At 46.9% G+C, this 22,383-nt stretch overlaps 1 protein-coding gene across 2 annotated transcripts in view; it reads right to left on the bottom strand.

Annotated features, from left to right (window-relative positions):
- The window catches only part of ncor1 (nuclear receptor corepressor 1), an 82,808-nt gene that overhangs the window by 51,088 nt on the left and 9,337 nt on the right, over positions 1-22,383 (bottom strand). For both annotated transcript variants that reach the window (XM_083645340.1, XM_083645341.1), the window contains exons 2-6: positions 15,932-16,062; positions 13,980-14,275; positions 5,193-5,258; positions 289-425; positions 88-187 (exon numbers count right to left, since the gene is read on the bottom strand). In XM_083645340.1, the coding sequence (XP_083501466.1) occupies positions 88-187; positions 289-425; positions 5,193-5,258; positions 13,980-14,275; positions 15,932-16,062 (730 nt within the window). The remainder of the gene's footprint in view (positions 1-87; positions 188-288; positions 426-5,192; positions 5,259-13,979; positions 14,276-15,931; positions 16,063-22,383) is intronic.

Here is a 22,383-nt window from a genome sequence, read left to right as displayed (position 1 = left end):
GGAACAGTCCCAAACGAATCAAGTGCGTGTGTGTGTGTGTGTGTGTGTGGGAATGTGTACATGCTTTGTCTCGTCCATCTCTCTGACCTTCACTGTCATCTGGGTTGTCCTCCTCATCATCATCATCAGGTGATGCTGTGGCTAGACCTTCACCTTGAGACCTATCAGCACGAGCCCGCCGTGTGTCCTGGGAAAGAGAGATACACCATGTTAGCGTTAGCATAGATTACCACAATCCCACGGGCTGACAGTGACAGAAAGCCAACGAAAGCAAATGTGCTGCTGTACCTGTTTATGTTGCTGGAGCAGGTCGTCCAGGTTGTGTCGTCTCTTGTAGTTGAAATAGAAGTTCTTGCACTGCGCCTCGCTTTTGGTGCCCACCATTTTGGCAATGGCTGTCCAGTTACGTCCATGCTCAACTAGCCCTAAGCACAGGACAGAGACAATTCAGCATGGACGTCTCAGCAGCCCCTCGAGGCTTTAAAGGACACAGGGGAATATGGTCACTTGTCATGTACGATATACAAGCTGAAGCTATCGGCAGTTTCAACTCGACAACATAAACATTCTAAATTCCCCCCAGCTTACTTCCTGTTGCGGTGTTTCTAGTACAATATCTGACAGGGCATACAGTAACAAGCCATAGACAGTCCGCATGTGTGGGAACACCCTCAAAATGTTAAACAGCTGGCGCGCGAGTGGGGTAAAACTGCCAATATATCTCATGGGCTGACTCACCAAAGGACGGTGCTGCGGCTCTAAACTACATGTTTGGGGGTTCTAGAGCAGAACACAAGACGTCTGCTCAGATGTGCGTTTACTGCGGTGGTTAAATCCCCGATCGTGTCTGCCTGGGCTAGGCTATCAGCTAAATTCTAACTTTGCTGAATGGATAGAACGGGGGAATTTACCCCACCCTGACCCCGCCCCCAGCAAGGCTTAAGCTTCTGGCATTCTCTTCGCGCACGCGCTGGAGGAGGGGCTCCGAGGAGGGCGCGCGCACTCTGCGCGGGCCAAAACAGAACATACTCAGTGCGCAGCTCCAGGCGCCAGGCAGTCTGAATGAAATTGAATGTAACGTTCCCAATTCTATGTATTAAATTATAAAAAACGACCCTCAACATTTGGGAAGGCTAAGCCACACAACTAGTTCGTTATAATCGAACGTCATGCTTCAAAGGCGACTTTACGACGGTGAGGACTCAATCACAGCAGATATCCACTGATAGCCTACCACGGAGATCTCACAGGCACAGGCAGCAAAACCCGACGCGCTGATAGAAAAATCTCCATGGACGCGCCGCGCTGCGCTCAGGCCTCACCCCCCGACACGCGAAGAGTATGCCAGAAGCTTTAGCCAGCGAACCCAGCGTTTATTGTGGGCGTTCCTAGAGCCTGTATGGGCGTTCCCAGACATGCGGACTGTCTCTATGTTCCAAACTGTTCCCTAGCAACACAATTCCACGAAAACCATCTATATTACAAAAAAGAAACTAATTGTATGCAATTAAATGGGACTCCTCTGCAGGCTTGCTAAAGGAACAGCATGGTGATTTAGCCTTGTCCTCCGAGCCAGTGTTTGACCCTGACAGACTTTGACACACTGTACTAGTTGTTGCATTGGTGCATCAGGAATACTATGCAACTGTTGAACTTTCTCTCAACTGCTTCTTAACGGTTTAGGATGAAAGAGCAGCATGCGCCAGTATTCCTATTGAAGTAGAACTTTTGGTATATGAACTGCAAAATTACACTAAACCCCAGGGGTCACTGTTGCTATGGTTTTGCTGATGATCTGTCCCATCCTGACAGCACTTAAGCTCACAATCAGCTTTGATGGTCTCAATAAACGTTTAAGCTACGCTGCCAAGCTGCAGCCAACTGGCAGCCGATGGCCTTTGACACAAGGGTGTCTCCTCTCTAAATCGCCTAACCCTCGTGACTGCCAAGGCCCGCCCCTCCCCTCCCCTCCCCTCCCCTCGCTTGCTTACCTCACTCTGCCCTACTGAGATGAGGGATGCTGGCATTTTGACAAATCACCATCGAGCTGAGCACAAAGCCCCATTACTGTTCCAGCTCAATGAATGAGGGCATTAGGAGTGTTCCACACTCATGTCTTGTCTGGAGGCACTTCAACTCAAAGACAAACCGAGGAAGTCAGGCCGGGGATGGTGGCGTTTGCTTCAGGAGGATGTGATATAGCTGGCTAAAGGACACTTTACACAAAAGCCCTAGCAGTGCACACTAGCTATTAGCTAAGCCATATAGATCTTTAGAGCTGTGTGTCTAGACTCAGTCATTTGGACCAGTATCGCACATGACATTTCTATCCCTTGTCCATCTCACAGGCGTAAAGATTCCATAAACACTCTCACACATAACTAGCTCTGTCAGCAGTAACCCTCAAGAGCACTTACACACTGTTTAAGTCGTGTTCACACAAATGTTTCCCATCTCTGCCTGACTGAAGCCATCGTGTGGCCAGCTGCGTCAACACGAGACGTACCTCATCACACGCTGTTGCGTCAGAAATGTCCCTCACATGTCTCACTCAACTTCTGCAACATGTCAGATGAACAAATGGAGTAGCCTAGTTCCTTTGGGGGGGGGGGGGGGGGGGTCTCTCTAAAGGCATCTGGGACACAAACCAGATGTACTGTTTCACAAAGCTCACGGTTCACTAGGAATTTCTGCAGTTCAGTTTGCATTTGGTATGACAGAATATAGATAGAATAGATAGATAGATGATAGATAGTTTTTTTTTTTTTGCAATTCCATCGCGGGCCGCAAGTTGAGTATCACTGCCCTAGAGTATACTTTGAGCGTGTTAAGACCGAGGGGGCAGTCTCAGTTGGTCGCATTGAGGCCAATGTGGAAATGCAAAAAACTGCAGTTCCTCGAATGGCCACTTGAGGCTGGCTGAAAAAGGGAGTCAATCCCCAGAATCACCCCCATGTTAAAATGTTTTTAAAGTTTTTGAGTTTACAGCAAAAATACACATTTACATCCTGGTTCAAAAAAGAGTTTTGGTCTATATAGCCAATTTCACCTTTCATGATGTAGCTCACCCGTTTAGAGCAAAATAGACGATTAATTAGACTAAGCTTTTGGGGCGTGATGGACAGGTCATTCTGTCCAGTGATCGCGCAGCTCGCCAACCACGGACCAATAGCAGGCGGCACTACATCTCTGTGGGAAACCCCTGGTCTCGTGCCGTGTTGTGCAAGCTGCACACGAACCAAGATGCCAGGATGATCTCGCTCTGGCAATTTTGGCAAAATGGGTAGAAGTTGTTTTTCATACAGTTCAAGAATGAACGGTAGTAAATAGCTTCCTCTGGAGGGAGGAAACCAAGCCTCATATGTCCAACTATGCTGACTGTGTGGAGACATCCTTGACAGTCAACCTAGACGACGAGAAGAAGCAGCAGGATCCTCCATCATCATAACTCCTGGATATGATACCATTCTGTTGGTTCACACATCTGCTTGGCTTATGGATTGTTTATCAGTGATTGTGAACAATGGGAAACACCTAACAACCAATGGGAAAACTGCAAGCTTCTGGTTCGGACCAGTCCTATTTCAGTGCAAGTGTGAAATGGCATGAACCCCCCCCCCCCCCCCCCCCCCCCCACATAGTTGTGAGAACCGGGCCTGGGATGGATTAGCCTGGTTTAAACACCCTGTCTTATGCAGATTAAAAGTTGACAACTTTGACTCGTAGAGCAGCACTGCTTTAACTGTGCACTATACACACACACATGACCCGCCATAGCATCGCTGATGGTGATTTACAAACCCGCTTTATCATATGACTAGTAGCACTAGCGCAGGTCTCGCTTTAGGTACACTAATCTACAGACATCTCCAGCATACAGGTCTGAATGCCTGAGGAGATCATAGCAGCTAGCAATGCCTTCTGGTGAATGGCGGAGCAAATCTCCCAAACCCACCCAAGACTCTTAATTAATCCACATTAATCCCTTTATTGACCCTGGCCCAGTCCCTTGGTCTTAGTGCTCAAGAGCCTCTCGGTAAGAACCCAGGCCCTAGGGCAGGGATACTCAACTTGCTTTGCCTGGGGGCCACTTTCGTGAAATGATAGAAGGCCAGGGGCCAGTTAATAAACAAACAATATACATTTGTCTGTAGGGGATTGTAGGTTTTTGGGGTGTCAGCCGGAGTTTAGTCTGACAATGTTGTGCACACCGGATAGTTAGTTAGGTTAAGTTAGTTAGGTTAAGTACATACATAAGTGCCTGGGTAACGAGCAGACGGCGGTATTTGACAATTTAGCAGCTAAATCATAGATTATTGAAAGATATTCCATATTCCAGACTGAAATGCTATAACAGAAGTGGAGTATTGGCCAGAATGACATGAACATTTGGACACTTATTCAGCGGCTATCTTGCATGTTGTGTTCAGGTGAGTTATTTTTTTTTGCAATTCCATCGCGGGCCGCAAGTTGAGTATCACTGCCCTAGGGCAACAAAGCTGAGCGGTGGGGGGGGGGGGGGGGGGGGGGTGGTCAGGGTGGAGGTGGAGGTGGTGCTGGACCTACACTTGCATGGCAGATGAACTTGACTAGTTGCTGCAGTAGTAGTCCAAGACCAGGCACCGCCTGTAATAGACATTTAGACAAAGTGTTTGAATGTGAATAATACATAGTGATCTCTGGAGAAAGCCGCTAACTGTCACGCTCTGCTGCTTCATGGATGGCCTTAATAGATCACTTGTGAGAAGCAAGCGGAGCAGTACAGCTAAAAGAAAACGGGGGGGGGGGGGGGCAACCTCCCTTTATGGTTCCCTGAAAGCCTCCAGTAAAGCAACTGCCCAACTTTCTGTCTGTGTGAACGCATGTGCCATGCATTCATGTCTACATGTAGGTAACGGGCAGGGCAAGATCGCACAACCGGAGGGGGAAAGAGAAACGGAGGGGAAGGGAAAAAACAGGGAAAGATCATAAAATGCAGAGGAGCCACCGCAAGAGAGGAAAAAAGCAACACACACACACACACACACACACACACACACACACACACACACACACACACACACAGACAGACAGACAGACAGACAGACAGACAGAGAGACAGACAGACAGAGAGAGAGAGAGAGAGAGAGAGAGAGAGAGAGAGAGAGAGAGAGAGAGAGAGAGAGAGAGAGAGAAATGAATTGAATCGCTACCTTTTTTGGCAACCTCCATCTCCTCCTCGGTCCAGCGAGAAGTTTCTCCGGTTTCAATAGCGCCAGCTAAATCACAGAGAGAGAGGAAACAGCTAAATCACAGAGAGAGAGGAAACAGCTAAATCACAGAGAGAGAGGAAACAGCTCCATCAGTGCTGATGGACAGAAAGGGAGACCGGCTGAGAGAGAGAGAGAGAGAAATACAGATGGAGAGAGCGACAGTCCTCTCCTCGGTCGCCTCCTTCTCATGGCCACTAATCTAATAATCTGTTTACATTCAAGGGGCTGCTGAGACCTGCTCCCTCACTCGCACTCTCTCTCTCTCTCTCTCTCTCCTCCCTTTCTCTCACGCTCTCTCATTCTCCCTCCCTCCCTCCCTCCCCACAGCCCAGGACAAGCCCTCCCCCTCGCTAATCCACAGGGGGAGGGGCCTTGGTCAGCTGATCGAGCGCCAGACAGTGGAGGAGTGGAGAGCCGTGCCTCCCTCTTTGGGAAATGGCCTTGGATGGAGACAAACAGACAGATAGAACAGCCAGCCCAACACCCTCCCTCCCCTTCCACTGCCACACACACACACACACACACACACACACACACACACACACACACACACACACACACACACACACACACACACACACACTCCCCCTCCTTGCTTGGGCTTGGCCACACAGCCCCCCTCCCCTCCAGAATTCACAGAACAGGAGTGCACGTTAGCGTGAAGAGGGCTGAGTGAACCCTGGCCTACACTCCTCCATGGCACCCATTCAGATTGTGTCAACATTTGGACAAATATAGCAGCAGATGAACCCTTGACATTAACAGGAGGCTCGCACCCCCCCCCCCCCCACACACACACACACACACACACGAACGGATCAATTCTCACTGTTGAGACGGCTCCTAGCGAAGGTCTAGCGGCCATACACTCTGTTACACCCAGTCAAACAAATGTCTGCTGGACTGGGCTGCCCTCTCCCGTGGCAAAGACTCACATGTCCTACCCCATGACAGCTGAGCTCCCGCTGGGGTGGACCATTAACATCACGTAGGCCTTTGAAGAGTTGGAGCTATGAAGAAAGGGAGAGGGGTGTGCACCCACAATGCAACACCTCACCTGACAAGAAGAGAAACATCCCTCGCCCTACCCCATGATTTGAAATGAGTTCAAACGGCTGAATCAGAGTCCGCCCTGGCACCGCTTCAACTGGGCAAGACTGACAGATAGCTACCCTTTAGCGCCTAGCACACTTCTGAGAAGCAACCGAGCCGGGGGGGGGTTACTCGAGAGCGAGCACACACACACACACAAAATCCACAATGTAGTCGGCTCAGGGAGAGTGCACCGGACACAGTCCCAGGTCAATCCCCGATACGCCGACGATGTGGCCAGGAGAGGTCAGAGGGCCGAAGGATTGCAAGGACACACCGCAGAGGGGTTAATATATCACATTTGGGCGCAGACCTTACCTAACTCAACAGACTGTCGAGAGAGGCAGAGCTCAACAGACAGTCGAGAGAGGCAGAGCTCAACAGACAGTCGAGAGAGGCAGAGCTCCACAGACAGTCGAGAGAGGCAGAGCTCAACAGACAGAGGAGGGAGCAGGCAGAGCTCAACAGACAGTCGAGAGAGGCAGAGCTCAACAGACAGTCGAGAGAGGCAGAGCTCAACAGACTGTCGAGAGAGGCAGAGCTCAACAGACAGTCAAGAGAGGCAGAGCTCAACAGACAGACGAGAGAGGCAGAGCTCAACAGACAGACGAGAGAGGCAGAGCTCAACAGACAGAGGAGGGAGCAGGCAGAGCTCAACAGACAGACGAGAGAGGCAGAGCTCAACAGACAGTCGAGAGAGGCAGAGCTCAACAGACAGACGAGAGAGGCAGAGCTCAACAGACAGAGGAGGGAGCAGGCAGAGCTCAACAGACAGACGAGAGAGGCAGAGCTCAACAGACAGTCGAGAGAGGCAGAGCTCAACAGACAGTCAAGAGAGGCAGAGCTCAACAGACAGTCGAGAGAGGCAAAGCTCAACAGACAGTCGAGAGAGGCAGAGCTTAACAGACAGTCAAGAGAGGCAGAGCTCAACAGACAGTCAAGAGAGGCAGAGCTCAACAGACAGACGAGAGAGGCAGAGCTCAACAGACAGTCGAGAGAGGCAGAGCTCAACAGACAGACGGGAGAGGCAGAGCTCAACAGACAGACGAGAGAGGCAGAGCTCAACAGACAGACGAGAGAGGCAGAGCTCAACAGACAGTCGAGAGAGGCAGAGCTCAACAGACAGTCGAGAGAGGCAGAGCTCAGCAGACAGTCGAGAGAGGCAGAGCTCAACAGACAGTCGAGAGAGGCAGAGCTCAACAGACAGTCGAGAGAGGCAGAGCTCAGCAGACAGTCGAGAGAGGCAGAGCTCAACAGACAGTCGAGAGAGGCAGAGCTCAGCAGACAGTCGAGAGAGGCAGAGCTCAACAGACTGTCGAGAGAGGCAGAGCTCAGCAGACAGTCGAGAGAGGCAGAGCTCAACAGACAGTCGAGAGAGGCAGAGCTCAACAGACAGTCAAGAGAGGCAGAGCTCAACAGACAGAGGAGGGAGCAGGCAGAGCTCAACAGACAGACGAGAGAGGCAGAGCTCAACAGACAGTCGAGAGAGGCAGAGCTCAACAGACAGTCAAGAGAGGCAGAGCTCAACAGACAGTCGAGAGAGGCAAAGCTCAACAGACAGTCGAGAGAGGCAGAGCTTAACAGACAGTCAAGAGAGGCAGAGCTCAACAGACAGTCAAGAGAGGCAGAGCTCAACAGACAGACGAGAGAGGCAGAGCTCAACAGACAGTCGAGAGAGGCAGAGCTCAACAGACAGACGGGAGAGGCAGAGCTCAACAGACAGACGAGAGAGGCAGAGCTCAACAGACAGACGAGAGAGGCAGAGCTCAACAGACAGTCGAGAGAGGCAGAGCTCAACAGACAGTCGAGAGAGGCAGAGCTCAGCAGACAGTCGAGAGAGGCAGAGCTCAACAGACAGTCGAGAGAGGCAGAGCTCAACAGACAGTCGAGAGAGGCAGAGCTCAGCAGACAGTCGAGAGAGGCAGAGCTCAACAGACAGTCGAGAGAGGCAGAGCTCAGCAGACAGTCGAGAGAGGCAGAGCTCAACAGACTGTCGAGAGAGGCAGAGCTCAGCAGACAGTCGAGAGAGGCAGAGCTCAACAGACAGTCGAGAGAGGCAGAGCTCAACAGACAGTCAAGAGAGGCAGAGCTCAACAGACAGAGGAGGGAGCAGGCAGAGCTCAACAGACAGACGAGAGAGGCAGAGCTCAACAGACAGTCAAGAGAGGCAGAGCTCAACAGACAGTCGAGAGAGGCAGAGCTCAACAGACAGAGGAGGGAGCAGGCAGAGCTCAACAGACAGTCGAGAGAGGCAGAGCTCAGCAGACAGTCAAGAGAGGCAGAGCTCAACAGACAGTCGAGAGAGGCAGAGCTCAACAGACAGTCGAGAGAGGCAGAGCTCAACAGACAGTCGAGAGAGGCAGAGCTCAGCAGACAGTCGAGAGAGGCAGAGCTCAACAGACAGTCGAGAGAGGCAGAGCTCAACAGACAGAGGAGGGAGCAGGCAGAGCTCAACAGACAGACGAGAGAGGCAGAGCTCAACAGACAGTCGAGAGAGGCAGAGCTCAACAGACAGTCGAGAGAGGCAGAGCTCAACAGACAGTCGAGAGAGGCAGAGCTCAGCAGACAGTCGAGAGAGGCAGAGCTCAACAGACAGAGGAGAGAGCCAGAGCTCCACAGACAGTCGAGAGAGGCAGAGCTCAACAGACAGTCAAGAGAGGCAGAGCTCAACAGACAGTCAAGAGAGGCAGAGCTCAACAGACAGTCGAGAGAGGCAGAGCTCAACAGACAGAGGAGGGAGGCAGAGCTCAACAGACAGTCGAGAGAGGCAGAGCTCAACAGACAGTCGAGAGAGGCAGAGCTCAGCAGACAGTCGAGAGAGGCAGAGCTCAACAGACAGTCGAGAGAGGCAGAGCTCAACAGACAGTCGAGAGAGGCAGAGCTCAACAGACAGACGAGAGAGGCAGAGCTCAACAGACAGTCGAGAGAGGCAGAGCTCAACAGACAGAGGAGGGAGCAGGCAGAGCTCAACAGACAGTCGAGAGAGGCAGAGCTCAACAGACAGTCGAGAGAGGCAGAGCTCAACAGACAGACGAGAGAGGCAGAGCTCAACAGACAGAGGAGGGAGCAGGCAGAGCTCAACAGACAGAGGAGGGAGCAGGCAGAGCTCAACAGACAGAGGGGGGAGGCGAGCAGGTGGCGGAAGAGCACAGAACACTTCAAACACGGCAAATTAACTATAGAGATTAACACAAAGACGAGCTTAACGCAGATGACTTGGGAGATAGGGCTGGGTGCCGAAAGCCAGTACCACTATGGTACCAGTACCTTTACAAGCGGTACTACCAGTACGGTTTGTAAAGCAGAATTGGGTGGCTCATTTAGGTGCCGTGCCCAGTGCTCCGATACCGCACGCAGCCACGTAGCTTCACTAACCTTATCATTTGGAGCATGCCACGCATTGAAATCCTCTTTAAATAAAAAATAATCCACTTTAAATCTGTTCTAAATTAATAATTTATTAAATTATTAAATTAATTGAATTACTCAAAGTATCGGTTCAGGCGCCGTTTAGGCATCGGTGCCATTTTACAAGTATCGGTTTAGCGCCGGTGTCGGGAACTCACGAAACGATCCCCATCCCTACTGCCAGCGAGAAAGCAACAGAGACATCAAAGCGAAGAAGAGCTCTTGTGCGTGACCGAGAACCATGACAACAGCTCTAGCAGGAGGCAGTGCATTGCCATGGTGACGGACGGAGCAGACAGACCTGCAGCGCCTGTCTGACACTCAGCAGAGAGTCAATGAGTACCTGAACCTGTTGAACCGACTGCACCACGCAAACAAGGGCTTGAACTTCTACACATTTTTAAGGAAGGGCGGGGGCGGGATCTCAAGAGTTTTATTTTGAATGTTGTCAAGCCTTGTTCAGCCACTTCTGTTGAGGTGCGCTCTCCTCCAGACTGAGACATGAGCTCTACTATAGAGAGCCCCAGGGATGACGTATTTTTGTAGTCGGAACGCGGAGGTCCCGGACTTCCGGGTTCTTCACCGTTTCTGCCTATGGGATTTTTGAATGGGTTTTTGGCGCGATGCTTCAAATAAGGTCTGTGGGCAACGCAAGCTTAAAGGTCCCATTCCGTGCAAAAGCTGTTTTTACTTGTAAATGCATATATACTGCTGTCAGCCCTCCCTGTAATGAGTGGTCACACGCTCAGAACTGCCACAGTTGGATTTGTCCCTATCCAGCGTCCCCCTGCAGTCTCCTCCAAGCCACACCCCCAAACGCTTCGTTTGCCCAGAGGGGAATTGGGACGTCACTAGCTTCCTCCTGCATACTGCGCGGGTCTCTCTCACACAAGCTACCTGCACCATTTAGTCTATAGCCACAAAATTAACACTTCTAGCTGGAGCGACGCCAACTGTACGTGATGCAGCAACTGCAGAGGTGCATTCGGTAAGTCTAGGCATTTTGAGATGTCCTCTTTAGCGTAGTACCGTTAAGTTAACGATAACTCGCAACCTAGCGTGCTGGTCCACAGATGCTAATCTGATTGGCCGCTGGGAGCCTGGGGCGGGCTCTCCCTCAGCGGCCAATGGGAACTGTTAGTTCTGAATATATTATAGAAACAGGCCATTCTTGGGAAGCGACGAGATGAGGAAGTGAGAACTCCGTCACAACAAACGGGGTTGCTATATTTTCGACAGATTAATCCAGAATCATGTTTTATGGACCAGAGACACACGTTTTTAACACATTGACTGCCAGCCCTTTTTTCAATGCTGTAGGTAGGTTCTGCCAGTTTTTTTTTTGAGGATTCTGGCTCATTTTACAAGAGCCGAGGATTCTTTTCTGTTAAGACTTCGTGAACACCAATCATCTAAAAAGAACTAATAGAATGTGTGCTTTCTCTGTCTAAAAGAGTTAGTTTGTAGAGTTAGTAGTTATGTAAGCATTAGCAGTTGAATACAGCATGGTTTCAGCGTCAGAAAAATTATTCAGAGATAAACGGCTTTTTGTGAAATTCGATAGAACAGTCACTTTAACCATTCATTTTTGGCATCAGTAAGAGTCAGACATCTAAACAATAGTTTTGAACAGTAATTTCCTCCATAACAGCAGGAAACCCCCCTCTGCTTCCAACTCCTCCCTCCGTGTGTGTTCTCCTCCTGCCTCCCTGGCTCTCCAGCGGGCGTGTCACAACGAAGTTGCTGCTGCCTGGCTGCTGCCTGTTTGCGCGGCCGCTGTTTGAGGAAGTCTGGGTGGACTCGCTCATTTCGTGGAGTTTTGGTTGAGAGCTTTGATGCGATTCTGGTCATATTTATGCTGCGTGTTTCAAAGTGTGCATCCAATCTATTCTTGGAACCCCCCACCGTTGCCACCGCTGTGCATCAGCGCGAAAGTGAAAGCGTTTTCGCCATCAATTTTACAGTATGAGAACGGCTTCGTTGCGCTTTTCCGTCCAGTTTTGGGTCGCCTCTTTCTACTGTGGAGAGACATGTCGACACTCAGTGGGTCGGTAAAATAGATTATACACATTCAATACCTCCAATTCTGGTGTAGGAGACGTAAAAGGGGTTGATCGATGTCCCACCGTCAAAAAAAAAAAATGTTTATGTAAGCCGAGATATCTCGTCCTTGGCACTCAACGGTTGGATTATGTAAGCCGAGATATCTCGTCCTTGGCACTCAACGTGTTAAGAGGTTACAGCTGCACGAATTGGGACCTTTAATCAAACGGGAACCAGTGTTCAGCGGGATAATCTTCACACATGAGGACCACTTTCATGACTTTTGAAGCATAAATGCGAGCCCTAGAAGTAAAAAGCTCGTGCTAAGCTAATCCACAACTACACACAGTGTCGCATAGGCTTCCCCGTCACGTCACCACTCAAACTGGAGTGTTGTTGATGTGTGCGCTGCTGTGCACTGATTATCCCGGGCAGAACCAGGTGAGGGAAAGAGAATTTCCGTGTTCGTCCTTTGAAGTGATGACGTTAATGACGTATAATATCCCCGTCGACTCAACAGTGTAGTCTCATTTAGCCGTTTGCTAGCTAGCTGCCCTTTTAACGGCACGTAAAAGCTTAAAAACTCATAAAAATGGTCCTCATGTTTGAAGATTATCCTGCTGAACACTGGTTCGCGTTTGATTAAGCTTGCGTTGCCCAGCGACCATTAGAAGCATCGCGCCAAAAACCCATTAAAAAATCCCATAGGCAAAAACAGTGAAGAACCCGGAAGTGTTAGCGTCAATGTTTTCCGGACTCATTCCTGGGGCTCTCTATAAGGCATAAGATAAGATATCTGTGCAACTGGGACCATTCTTTGAACCCATGTATGATACAGCATCCCCTATAGGCCAATCAGTGACAAAACTTAATTTCTGGATCAATGAGATATAAAAAAATTAAAAAAAGTCAAAGTTCTTTGCTTCGATAAGAAATTATAGCATGACATGTAAGATTCTCAAAATAAATGTGCTGTCATAGAATGTACCGAGCTCTGGGCAGCTGATTGTAACCGATGACATGTTATTGCTATTGCTCCCATTACTAAATTAGGTGAAGTTATTGCATGATGGAAGTAGGGATGCAGCGGTATACCGTTTGAAGGTATACCGCGGTTTGAAAACGTAACGGTATCAAAACCACTAAAATTTGCCGTCATACCTTCCCCACAGTATCAGCTGTTTCCCCAAAACAAAGTGCCCAGGTCGCTTGCAGAGTGCAGCTTACGCGGCCCCTCCCCCTGGTTGCATGCCAACCTAGAATAGAGCACAGTAGAGAGGAGCCGCAAGGACCCCCCTGAACTTTCCCCCATCTAAAAAGACAACATCGGCTGTATGGGAATATTTCGGCTATTGTAAAAACACAAATGGTCTGCAATACCGCGATACCGTGACATTTTTGTCCAAGGTTATCATACCGTCAAAAACTCATACCGTTGCATCCCTAGATGGAAGGCAGGCTATACTGTGTTACCCGTTGTTACAAAAAGCATGGATTGAGCATGTGTGAGGTGTGTACTAAGCTCCAGTCTGTTGTTCAGGTGAGTCCAATGTAATGTTATATCCAAATCAATTAAAACAATTCACCCTCAGATACTCTATCCCAGGAGTTATTTTGTGATTACGTGTTTTTGGTGAACCTAGTTTCAATCTACCGGTACTTCTACTTCAGATAGGGAAGGGATTTCCTACATTTCCCAGAATGCCTTTTGACAACCCTAAGAGAAGGTCCATTAACCTTTTGCTTCAATCAGAGGGGGGTGTACGGGCCTATGAGGTGGCTGGACACCTAATTCAGGAACATTGGGGTGGGTCTATGGTACCCCTCAATCAAAAACACAACATGGCTTGTGGCTGCAATGCATTATGATCTACTGAGCCTACAGTCGATGGAGAAACTGCCATCTATTCCTCTTCTGGAAGAAGACTTAAGTTTCTCCCTGGAAGACTGTTGAATGTCGGCACAAAATGGTGATTCTATAGAAAGAAGCCGTCGCTCTGTGATTCTAACTCCAAAACCTGACGTTTACTGTTGGGGTTTTGAAATGTTTCAAACCTCATTCTAGCTCTGTTGGAAATACCAATTTGACATCACATGGTCTATGTTGGCCAGTTACATTAAGTGAAGTTGGGGAGAAAATGGGAGGTGGGAGAGCACAGAGGCACAATCAGTGTGGTGGTTTACCTTTATTAGCATCAATGGCAGCTACTGGGGTCTGGGGTTTTATAGGCTCCTTCATGGCCTTCTGGGCTGGATCAGCTTTAGCCAGCTGTGGAGGCTCCGGCAAGGCGGGCTCGGGGCCGGTGGGCGGGGCCTCCTCAGCCACCACAGATGCAGCTTCATTGGCCATGGAGCGCGTGGTGATCCTTCCCTTGCGGCGGCCCTGGCTGTTGGCAGTCTTCCTGCCACGCGGCGTGTTTTGCTCCTTTCCGTCCTCGTCCTCCCCACCGTCACACTTGTCTTTGTCCTTGCCAATGTCCCTGTGGTTTGGGAAGGGAAAGCACAGCTTTAACCTTTGCATATCTGAATGAGGAAGATCAGTGGCACAGCAAAAAAAAAATCCATTCCATTTCGATTCAGCAACAGTATTTTCAGAATCGGTTTTTCCTGCACAACTGAACAACACATCACACAAGTAGTTTAGAGTTGGCCCAAACAAGACTTAGCAGGTTTGCTTAATGCTTTAGCAGTATATATATTTTACATTTGATGGATGGACATGAGTCAAGACTAGCTGCCCACAGAGTCAACTGGTAGGGCTTTCACACCGGCAGGGCTCCGTGGCAGCTCCGGTTCCCGAACCCAAATTTGAACCGGCCGGCGCGTTCAGACCGAAAAAATAATTGGTTCGGAACCTGAAAAGTTCGTTCTCAGCGGAACCAAGAAATACTTGGTTTTTCCTTGGGAAGCGTGACATCATCAGTGGGCGTGTCTTATTCTAGGCTGTGAAAACGAGCAGGAAGGAGAAGAAGGCAGCGACAACATTGAGAAAAATAATTTGCAGTGGTCTCCTGAGGAAACCAAATGTTTAGTGGCGATTTGGGCATCTACCGAATTTCAAGAAAAACTAGAAAGCAGTACAAGAAAGAGCAAGTTGTATGCCGAACTTGCGGAAGAGATCACTCGAACGTCAGACCAAATAATTAATAAACTTAAAAAACTGAAGGACTACCGAATAATGTCCTCCCACTTTGGTTCCGCTTAAACTGGTGTGAACACGGACTGGTTCGCCAGAAAGCACCAAGGTTCTGAGACTCCAGAACGGAACCAGAGCCAGAACCAGAACCAGAACCGTGTCTGTCTGAAAGTGGTATCTGTAAACAAGTGGGTCGGCATCTATCTAATGTCTGCTAGCCCTGAGGCAAAATAGACACTGTGGGCCCTCTCCAAGCCCTGCTCATGAGCATCCATCAGCCCAGCAGGTCATGCGGTGGCGAAACCTCCCATCACTCTGCGCAATTTTTACTTTGCACTTAGCATTTTACGAAAGGGAAAACCCAGCCTAAAAAGAATGGACATTTATTTATCCTATGATGATGATGATGAATGATAGACCACTCAAAATCAATGTCTTAAAGCCAAGACTAATCTAGTCTATGATATGATCAAATAACACTCTGCCTGCACCATTGACATCGAATGTGAAGCCAACTTTGTGGATTCATAGTACCATCTTCTATTCATTTTGACCGTTCCCTCTTATTCAATGTCAGTGGAATAGGTCCAGGAAGTGTTGCTTCATTTTTAGATTTGGAAAAAAGTTAGTACATACAATGATGATTTTTTTTTTTACTCTACAAGATTAGCTGAATATCATAGGTGAATATCATAGGTTTTCAATAGCATTCAAATAGCACGGTGGCTTTTAGAAGCTCTGGTCAGCCGTCATGCCTGAGTAGGGCAGGGATTCCTCCTCTGGCACATTTTACAACACAAAAAGAGGGACGTTGATCCTGAAACTAAGACTCTAGAAATCCAGTTGCATAACATGAAGGCTATAATTTACTGAGAGCGCAGTAATATGTCTATATAATTTACTAAGACATCCTCTTCCAAAAGCTATGGCAGCAAACTGATAGGAGCACCTTAACCAGTGGACTGGACAGACACTGGGACAAACAGTTATTATAACTCACCTGGAGTCCTCCTTTTCATCTTTCTCTTCCTCGTCCTTCTTCTCCTCGTCTTCTTTTTTCTCAGCTTTTTCAGATTTGTCTTCTTCGTTTTTGTCGTCGGACTTGTCTTCTTGCGAGGGACGTGTTAATTGCTGTAAGAAAACAACAAGGGGAAAATGTCCAGTCGTTTTCTTGTTCAAACATTAGCAAGACAAGTCAATCTGTAGCTTGGCAAAGCTGTCATTTGGGCTGTAGTAGCAAATCATTGAAGACTTAAATATGGATCAATAAATGCACCACAGAGAACAATGTCCCCTCATAAATCATCAATCACATCCATGCTTTAGTTCAGATCAAGTTCAAGTTTATTTGCCATTTGCATAAGAATTTGGCATTAAAAGGCATTGGAATTCTTGTACACAAGCCACACCTCCACATGGTACAGAAAAAAGAAGTCCAAAAACAGAGAGCACACAACAAAACATTAAACAGCGTAAGACATGGATGTACATTTAGCATGTCTTCACAGTGATGCAACCGGTTTGGAACCCAACACTGACGTCCAGTGAATAGGGGTGAATAAAAAAGGTGGGCTTACTATGATAGCCATTCAGTGAGCAAAGGAGCACCACAAGCATTAATTTATGCTTTTTCCTTGACACTATTTACTATGATGTATAAGAATGTATGACAATGAGGTATGTGGGTAAACTCTATTCTGCTGCATATAGAAATCCATATAAAGTTGTGAATCTTACTAACGTAAACTATCCATGCGAGTGGGCATTGAATGTGACTTTTCTTCCGGGTTCTTTTTGTTCCCCGTGTCTAAACTCCAAGAATTCAGTCTTGGCGAGTGTTCACTTCACACTAGTCGAGCCAGACCAGACCCAGTCCCACAAAATCAAGCAAACACAAGCATGTTTGGAAAAAATGACACCAGGTCAAATAGCCAGAGTCAGCAGTCTTGAGCCCGCTTAGTTACGCTACAGGATAATCTGTGCCAACCAAGATTCAAATCAAGTTTTCAAATTGGCATTATAATCGCCTAGTCTGACCAAGTTGCATCCATCCTGACACTTTATACATTATCCTGTCCAGTCCTCATATCATGCAACAGCCGTCTTCCAGGTTCCAATGGCATGGCAGTGCCTGCATTGGCCTCTAGAGCCCAGAACAACCATCTCCAACAGTGGTGCCCAATCATGTGCCATGCGGGGCAGAGAGTATGCAGGTTCTGCTTCCAAATAAAGACTACAACAGGTGGTTTGAGTGATTAACCGGGGACCGTCTGGTTGACGGTGATGCAACAGACTCTACCTCCATGGCACATGCACAACGCTGATCTAGATGTTCCAGCAGAAGATGATGGACCATGCACAATTTCCTCCAAACTAACAATGGCAAATGATAAAAAGACTAGAGAGGATGGACAGCCTACACAGATCAGATTAAGACTATGGCGTCCTTTGATGATCTTCACATGGACTGGGTATCTGCACAAACATTCCCCATTCAATGAGGACTAATGTCAGAAGTACATAATATACAGCATCATCAGAAATACTGTATACAAAAAAGGGGCAAAATATTACAAATTAGTAACAAGAGAAATGTAATTATAAAAATAGAAATTACAATACAAAAGGAGCTTAAACTTCCTCTGTGTGCAAGTGGCTGAAAACTAGCCTTATAGAACCTATTGAACTGCACATACTGTAGCTGACTGCATGTTTTATTGGCTATTTTATGTGCAATTCAATAAGTTCCATTTGCATCTAAGTATTGACATGTCACTTCCTCCATGTATAACATAACACTGATTATGGCTGACAGCTGAAACACGTCCATTGTTTGAGCATACTAGCTGCCAATGTAAGATGCCAGTTAGGACTGTGCACCTGATGAAGTTTGTTTAAATCGACCTGTGCTTGTACTTGATGACAGGGCTCAACCAGGACAGTCATTACAATACCAGTGCAACAACAGCTAAACACTACCATCTCTAAGCAAATGCTCTCTATAGAAATAATACTGTAATAATATAATAATCGTAATAAGAATCATCATCAAGATCATGATCATCATCATCATCATCGTCAAAAAAGGCTGGTGGTGGAGAACAGACAGAAATCACTGCGCACACACACACAAGTAGAACGAAAACAACAGACAAGAGAGGATCTAAAAAAACTGGTCGGACAGAGTGATTGAGGACAGAGCAACATTCTTTATCATCACTGCTGGCGCGGTACACCACAGAATGCTTCCCCCTGCCTGTTCCATGAAAGCGCCGTGCTGGAACAAGTCTGGCTATGCCAAGCCAAACATCCCATGCTGGTACCAGATGGGGCCAAGGAATGTGCTTCACTCAATGGTAAAGGCAAAAGAGAGGACCGAGGCAAGGCAGTTGTACAATTTAATAAATAAATAAATAAATAAATAAATAAATAAATAAATAAATAAATAAATAAATAAATAAATAAATAAAAACAAAAAAAACAGGGGGTGTCTATTCTCCAACAATGTGGCTCTGCACAAGAGGAGTCTAGCTGCCTCATCATCATACAGTCCAGTCTGATACAGAAATGCTTGACTGTTGTCCAGAGGCAGGCAGTAAGCAACTGTCTGCTGGTAGCTGTTTTTAAGTCAGTGTCTCCTGACTTGCAGAATGACTGCCTGCCCTAGCCAGCTCTAACCAGAGCCGGCCAATAATCAGATGGATGTTGCCATTTGAGAGAGGAGCTGCAGGGCAAAGCTAAATTAAATCTGTTTGAGATCAAATTGCATGCGATGCTGAGTCAAGTTTTGCCCATATATTTTTTTTTGGGGCTCTAGGCTACAGTTCATGACTTTCCCCGAAACCTATTTGAGCCAAAAGTAGAATATCTGGTAAATTTAATTTGATCTGTGGTTTAAGTCACTGCTGCGAGCTGCTTATTTGGGAAAATGGTAGCTTACAACCTACTTTTCCACCATGCTTTTTTACAGTTGTCAAAAGTTTCCTGCTGATTCAGAGCAAGTCCTGTGCTCGAGTTGTAGGTCGATGTGTGCTCATAAGACCACGTCAAACGGGGACATACTCTGACTCATTTCCTGTCTTGAGCGGTCTGCAAAGCACGTTTTTGGCACAAGAGAATCCAGAGAGACCATCTGGCAGAGTACAGCAGTTTGCTCAAGAGCGGAGTTATTCTCACCATACATGTCCTTCAGTGAGGTGCTGTTCTGGTTGGGTCAGGGAGCGCTCGTGTTTGCTTTGGAGGCGGTCGGAGAGCCGTGGCATTCCTGCCTCGTCTCCCACACTGCTTTTGCAGAACCTCCACACAGATGTTCTCCAAAAGTCAATGAGGTCCTGTGGTTCTGTGGTTCTTCCATGTTTTTAGATGAAGCACTTTCCTGACATGGCCTGAATATTTTGAGAGTATTAATTTCTCCCCTATTTTGCTGATTCACAAGGCCTGTTTGATTTAGGAAATGACAGAGACACACGTCAATCTTGCCTTTCCTACCACAGTACAGCTTGGGCCACCAAGCAATTCCCCTGCAGAAAAAGGCAAATGAACAGCTCTTTCAAAGACTTAACTGTTACCATGTACCACATCTATCCTTGCATTTCACCTCAGTTAAAGGAGAACTTACCCCCTAGATATGTATTAGAACAGTGATTTGAAAATACCTATGAAAAAAACCAAGAAATGACATATACTCTTGTCTATACTAGACTCTTTGGCTGTGTTCAAGTCAAGATTTTTTTTCGGAAATCGACGCCATTACAGTTTGCCTACTGCCTCAAAAATAATTTATTTGAGAGGGGCAATATCTTTATAAATATCAACAACTAGCCAACGCTGGTGGCCTGTATGGAAACAGAAAATCTGAAAATTGTTGATAGTTATATCAATTTGGTAATTCAGTGGCGAACTAGAAATTTAATTATTTTTCTGCATGTATCTCTATGGCAGGTGTCAAACTACGTTTACGAGAGCAAAGTGACATGGGCTCGTTACAGCAGCACACCGCACAATAGGAGAAACCCCCCGCTCTGGGGTAACACAATGCGAGATTTCTCCACGTCATTCCCTCGTACAACTAGCGATAAACCGCGCAATGAAATCTGTTTTTAATTTGCGTTTTGGGGCTTTTCGTGATTCTTGTTAAAAGTTGTGCAAAAGTTTTCCTCTCAGCGCAGTTGCAGGCTGCGCCTCCTCCCTCCTCCCAGACCCTGGCTGGCGAAACAGCCTGGCTCCTGCATGCATGGGGCGCTCTGTAACATCACGGCGCAACAAACAAACACAGACAGAAATAGCTGGTGTGCGATTTTTCTGCTCAATATAGTCTAAGATTGGGTACAGGATTGAGGGAATCCCGCATCTTTTTGCGAAGGTGCGACTGGACAGGACGCTTTTCACAGACGGGCACAGTAGCTGAGTAGCCTATAGTCGGATCTCTCCTCCTCCTCCTCCGCCCATTCACAGTCTGTCTGCTGTGCTGTGTAAGTTCTCCTTTAAGCTGCCATTAGTCAATAGGGATGGGCATTTCTAGCAAAAACACTATTCGAAATTCGCTGGCCAAATTCGAATTTAATTCGAAATTCGAAAAAAAAAAAAAAAATTTTTTTTTTTTTTTTTTTTTGTGTGAGTGAAATGTTGCATTGTCTCCCCTGATTCTAAGTCTACGGCTTTATTAATTAATATAAAAAGCTTCTGCTGTGGATTTTTAGCTCAAACAAGCATTGCACCACTGAAGTAAAGAACATGTTACATGACATTGACATTTTCGAAAATAAAAAACAGTTTTGACAATCATGAGTGGTTCATTAAATATTTAGTAGGCTCAGGTCTGAGTGCCAAAGGGGTGCCAAAGTCACCCCCTCTCCCTCTTCATGGGATTTCATCCGCCATTCATTTTTCCATAAACCTTGCTTAAAATGCTTATAAAAATTGATTTGACTATACTTAGAATCAGGGGAGACAATGCAACATTTCACTCAAATTTTTTTTTTTTTTTTTTTCGAATTTCGAAGTTCAATAATAAAAGTCGACCTTGATAATAACAACGATTATTCGAAAATTCGAAATTCGATGCCCATCCCTATTAGTCAATAACACAATTACTGGATTTAAAGTAAATAAGTCATATTAAAGAGCAAGTGTGACCTCAGAACAAATGAGGAATTTTAATTTAAAATATTACACTTGACATGACAGCATTTTTCACAACTCGAAAATCTCACGCGCTACCGCTACGCGCACTTGATTTCTAGGGTGGAGACTCTGGAGAGTGCGCCATCGGCCCTTCAATCACAGTTGCTCGAGTGACATCACTGATGAGACCCTTTTCACAGCCACCATTTTGTGTCTAAATTAAAGGATAAACACAGGTGCAATCCAACTCACTAATTAGGGCCCCAGCACCGGAACACCTAAATGGACTGGAAGTTGGAAACCCTAATTCATGTTTTAGTACACCTGTGTTTATCCTGCCTTGTAGACACAAAATGTCTACAAAAGGGTCTGTTGTGCAACAGTGTGCCATGAGCAACTGTGCAAGCGCTCCAATTGACATCTCAGATGAGCAACCGTCCGCCTGTGCGATCATGCAACTGTGCAACTGTGTGCCATCGGCTCTCCAATTATAGTATTCAGAGCAGAGCCAATTAATAGAAGAGTTGCCACATCTCCATTCACTCCAATGGACTTTTTTTCTTTTTTTTTACCTCACAATAGTTCCCAGAAATAAGGTTCTGGATTAACTAGCGCTGTCGAGTTGCAGCAAAATGGACAGTTTGTGATGTACTTTGAAAGGGTCAGACGTTTAAATAATCAAATTGTATAATTGAAGCGCAAGCCCCCTTCCTGGCTATTCATTGGCTACATGTCACGCATTTTGGACCTCCGCTGGCACCACTCTTACTAGATTGCGCGAGTGACATCACTCATGAGTCATGACATCACAACTACAAGTGACATCACAGTTGAGCAACTCACAGTTACGCAACTGTCTCCCCTTGCAACTGTGCACCATCGTGCAACTGTGTGCCATTGACTCATACTACATGAGTGACATCACTGATGGCTGCGCCAACTTTTGCCCAGGAAGTGATGTCACTTCCATCACTTTCGTGATACAAAACGTGACTTACACCACTACCCACCTCACTGATGATGTCACTTCCGTCACTTTGATGAGTGATGATCGTGACTGACAGAGAGACAGACAGAGACCGCCCACCCACTTAGCCAATTGTATATAAGAAGATAGTTTAGCTCCTTGCATTAAATTGGGCCAAAAACCTATCCAGTTGACTGTAAGACTCATCAGGGTGAAAATACTAATTGTCAAATACAAATGTAATAAAATATAACAATGTAAAACATAGAATATACCAGATATACAAATAAAAACAGCAGCCACTGTTCACCTAGTCATTGGAAGCATTGCTCAGCATCTGAATCTGCTGGACTTCTCAATGA

The sequence above is a fragment of the Poromitra crassiceps genome (assembly GCF_964638095.1).
Source record: "Poromitra crassiceps genome assembly, chromosome: 1".
Taxonomy (NCBI): domain Eukaryota; kingdom Metazoa; phylum Chordata; class Actinopteri; order Beryciformes; family Melamphaidae; genus Poromitra; species Poromitra crassiceps.
Note: the sequence above shows the minus strand (reverse complement) of the source record. Positions and strands in the feature narration are given on the sequence as shown.